Raw genomic sequence first — 4,108 nt, 5'->3', positions numbered from 1 at the left:
CCCTAACCCTTGCGTTCGTTTACCTAACCCGAACATCCAACCCGTGTTCGGAAAGTACGGTGCTGCTAACTCGATCACTAACTCGGGTTGTTTTACCGTAACCCTACACAAAAGCAGGGTCATTCGAATCGCTAGAGTCACCGCATGCGTACTGCAGTTGTGTATGTAGAAACGCGGGAAGATGCCATTTACTCTAAAAATTAAAATATATATTCTATAATAAATAATCATGGAAAGAGAAGAGAATTTAGCTCAGTGCGAAATTTGTGGCTTTATTAGCCAAGAGTCGAATGTTCGACGACATATCATGGAAATTCACCAATCTTACTTTTTGAGAGAAGATATATTATTTCAGTTCACGTTGTCAGTGACAATAACAATTATAGTTTGGAATGCATCGAAGGTATTTTTAATTTATATTATAATATACACCGAGTTGCGATGTATCTAGGTACATATTTAATTTCAAAATTATTAATTATGCACTTATTTCTATTCCATCATTTAGATTTTCCTCAGAATAATCATTTTACGATGAATGATTCAATGAGCCAGAATCCAATCGATGATGAGGTAGATGATATGGCATCGACTAGTCTGAATGACAAAACTAATGGTAACTATCATTCAATATTTATGTTGCATTAATCAAATTAATGTAATGAAAATAATTTTAGAATCTGACAAAATACACTGGAGCACACCTCAGGTACGTCTACTAATTCAGCTGTATGACGACAATAAATTGAAATTCCAAGATAAAAAAACTAGAAACAAAAAAGTGTGGAAAACCATTTCCGATGAAATAAACCAAATGCCTGGATATAAAGTCACACCTGAGCAGTGCGAGAATAAATTTAAAAATTTGAAAAAAACCTATAAAAAAATATCTGATAATAACGGTAAATCAGGAAGAGGCACATTATCCTGGCCATTCTATAAAGAACTGGATGCCATTTTTTGCAAAGATCCAGATGTGCATCCAATCTCGACCTGCAGCAATCTGGATGGACCTTCTACATCTACTGCCCATCCTGTAGATGTAGAAGAAAATATATCCAGAATTCCAACTCCACAACATATAGAGGTATTTCAGTTTTTCAACATTTTATAACAAAAATATTTGAAAAATATGAATTATGTGGAAGTAATTGTGGATCAAATTAAATGACCTTTCTGTTTTTACCTACAGACCAATAGTCGTGGAGTGAAAAGGAAGAGGTCTTCTGCAGAGGAACCTGAATGGTTCGCAAAATTTAGAGAAGATTGCCAAAAACGGCACGAGGAAAAAATGGAAAAGCAGGACCACCTTCTCAAAATTTTAGAAAAATTGGTAGAAAAATAATTCTACTCATTTAACATTTGCCATTGTTTTGTTTATGTATTTTTATTTTTTATATTTATGTGATAAAATGTTATTTCATATTTAAAATGTTGAATATTTTTTTATTTTATTAGTTTTAAAAATTTTTAGAGTAAGATTTTCAGTTTTGTGATTTTTTTGTTTTATTAGTTTTTCAGTTTTGTGATACGTGATATTTGATTTATTAGTTTTACATATTTTTAGAGTTTCAGTTTTGTGATATTTCATATTTTTAAATTTTTTTTTAATAAATGAGTTTTAATTTTTTCCATTGACTACATAATTTAAGGCGCAGAGGGTTTCTAGGTTGTAAGTGATATGGAAACAAAATAGTGGCTTGAAAAAATTTATGTGGCTATTTGTCTACAGATTGTATCTCTCTTGTTATGTGATGCAGAGTCTTCTGGAACAATCTCATCAATTATTTGTCCACTATCTAACTAATCAAGAATAATATCTATATCCTTATCTTTGTTTTGCATGCATATATTGTGTAAAACACAACACGCAATTATAATATTAGGAATTGTTTCAGTTTTATAAATATTAACAAATTTTAAAATTCTGAATCTTCCTTTCAGCAGCCCGAACGACTGTTCAATATGAATGTAGATAATTAAAGTGCCTCTGTTGTCGCGTTAAATGCCCATTATCTCTATACGGTGTTATGAGATTGGTGGCATTAGGGTATGCTGAATCACCCAATAAATGGTAATCTCCCGTTATATTCGGAATTATTTGTGTGAATAATGGAGACATCCTATATACACGAGCATCATGCACACTTCCTGGACATCCTAGAACAAAATTTTTGTGATTGAATTGGATTATGTGTGACTATATACATACAATGGTTTTGAAGAAGCGATTAAGAAAAAGTAAATATATTCTAAAATTACCTGCAAAACAGTCTGTGAATATGTATGAGGCATCACAAACACCTTGTAAAACAATAGAATGGTATTGTTTCCTATTCAAGTACTTATTCGACATGTACGAAGGAGCAATAGAAATATGGGTTCCATCTATTGCCCCTATCACACCATCAATTCCTCCTCTCTTCTTGAATTTTCTAGTTATATTTTCATATGATTCAGGCCATTTGATGTATATTGAAGATACTTCCACCAGCACATTTACAACTCTTTGGAAATATTCCCAGGCTGTACTCAATGAAACATTGAATCTATCTGCTACTGACCTGCGAAAATGTATGTACAAATACTGTTATATTAGCAATATCAAAATATTCTTTTTGTAGCAATAAACATGATTCCTAACCAAATAAAACTATCAAGTTAATTCATGTGAATTAATACTATTTAATACCACTTTAGAGACAAATCTACTCGAATCCATAGATGGCTGATTTAATATCTCCTAATGAAAATAAAAAAAACTTACCTATAGACTTCTTGATAAGCTAGCATCCATATTGTTAGCAGTAGCTGTTTTTGGGGACAGGATGGTCTACCACCTAGTGAAGTTGCCCTATATACTTTTTCCCCAATTTTTTCCAGAATATCCTGAACTGTCCTCCTTTCTGATCGAAAATGACCTTGGAATTCTATAATAAATACAAATTCGAGATACTTTCGGGAAAATAATTATATATAATAATATATAGAAGAATAATGCAATCATTCTACCTGATGGAGAATAATGTAGAACAACTTCTTCATAATTTTGAATGCAGATCCTTCTGCGCTTAGCTACAGGCTTCTCAATCATTCTCGAAGATAACGTAACACATGTTATTTCCTCCTCCACTTCATCATCATCATCAAAAAATGAATCAAAGGCTAATGCCACTATAGCTGCAATTTTCCTTTTGCTCATAATTTTGATATTGATCACTACAGAACACTTATATAAATTGATCACTTGAAGGGCACGCCACAAATTATAAGATATCACGAACAATTCGACCAAAGCTAGAGAATAAGCTGGAGAAGTTAACTGGGAACAGAAATGATCTGCCTATGCAGACACACTGTGAAAATGTTTGGTTATGTTATTCTTATTCTTACACTTCCAAATCCTAACCTGATAAGTTCGTGAACTTAGAACCGGGTCAGTGATCCGAGAAGATCCGTCACGTGACCTCAATGGATCGAGTTAGTAACCCTGAGTAAGTTTCCGAAAACGCCTTATGAAAATCCATCGTGACATCGGCATCCGAGTGACGGCAAACCAATACGTCTGCATCAGTGGACGACGCGCTACTAGAAATTTATCATTTTCATTTGATTGCTTTGCGAACGATGCGGAACTGTTGACGCTAACCTTTAAGATTTTTTATATATCTCAATACAATACAGGGTGGGCAAAATTGGTGATACCTGAACTACAACTTTTTCAACCCAACGGATATAAAGGAAAATGCACATTACGGTCTTCTTTTTTCGAGAAACTATAATAATGCCATCAAACTGCATTCCTCTGAATTCTTTTGTTTACTGGCGCCACCCGCGCTCAGGGCATTGGCATACTCTTGACTATGTGATCGTGAGAAGAAATGATCTCAAAGTGGTGTTGGTCACTAAACCCAGAGCAGATCTGGAGTGCTGGACTGATCATAGGCTGGTAATCTCGAGAATGAAGATCTCAATGCTCCCCAACGCCGGCCAAAATTACTAAGAGAGCGCCTTCAAATCTCCAAACTACAAAACCCTTCTACAAAGAAAAGCTTCACAGCTGCCGTCAAAGAAAGCCTAACACCACCGGATTATGACGACGACATTG

At 34.2% G+C, this 4,108-nt stretch overlaps 2 protein-coding genes across 2 annotated transcripts; one reads left to right on the top strand and one right to left on the bottom strand.

The window, feature by feature from the left end:
• The first annotated feature begins 525 nt into the window (after positions 1-525).
• Positions 526-1,345, top strand: LOC123306938 (zinc finger protein with KRAB and SCAN domains 2). The gene is made up of 3 exons (XM_044889141.1): positions 526-616; positions 678-1,087; positions 1,193-1,345. Exons 1-3 carry the CDS (start codon positions 535-537, stop codon positions 1,343-1,345), a joined length of 645 nt encoding a protein of 214 aa, XP_044745076.1. The 5' UTR covers positions 526-534.
• A 1,418-nt stretch (positions 1,346-2,763) lies between these two features.
• LOC123306935 lies at positions 2,764-3,266 on the bottom strand. Its single transcript, XM_044889137.1, has 2 exons — positions 3,013-3,266; positions 2,764-2,930 (listed from the first exon to the last, which is right to left on the bottom strand). The coding sequence occupies exons 1-2, from the start codon at positions 3,200-3,202 to the stop codon at positions 2,764-2,766; spliced, it is 357 nt and encodes a 118-aa protein (XP_044745072.1). The 5' UTR covers positions 3,203-3,266.
• Positions 3,267-4,108: the final 842 nt, after the last annotated feature.

This window comes from Coccinella septempunctata, chromosome 2 (assembly GCF_907165205.1).
Source record: "Coccinella septempunctata chromosome 2, icCocSept1.1, whole genome shotgun sequence".
NCBI lineage: Eukaryota > Metazoa > Arthropoda > Insecta > Coleoptera > Coccinellidae > Coccinella > Coccinella septempunctata.
The sequence above is the reverse complement of the archived record's forward strand: the minus strand, read 5'-3'. Positions and strand labels throughout refer to the sequence as shown.

Bases quoted from the DNA above. Each gene is read 5' to 3' on its own strand.
- LOC123306938 (XM_044889141.1), top strand. From the start codon at position 535: ATGAATGATTCAATGAGCCAGAATCCAATCGATGATGAGGTAGATGAT. The intron at 617-677 runs GTAACTATCATT...AAATAATTTTAG, and splicing joins TCTGAATGACAAAACTAATG to AATCTGACAAAATACACTGG. The intron at 1,088-1,192 runs GTATTTCAGTTT...TTTTACCTACAG, and splicing joins CAACTCCACAACATATAGAG to ACCAATAGTCGTGGAGTGAA.
- LOC123306935 (XM_044889137.1), bottom strand. From the start codon at position 3,202: ATGAGCAAAAGGAAAATTGCAGCTATAGTGGCATTAGCCTTTGATTCA. The intron at 2,931-3,012 runs GTAGAATGATTG...TATTTATTATAG, and splicing joins TCTACATTATTCTCCATCAG to AATTCCAAGGTCATTTTCGA.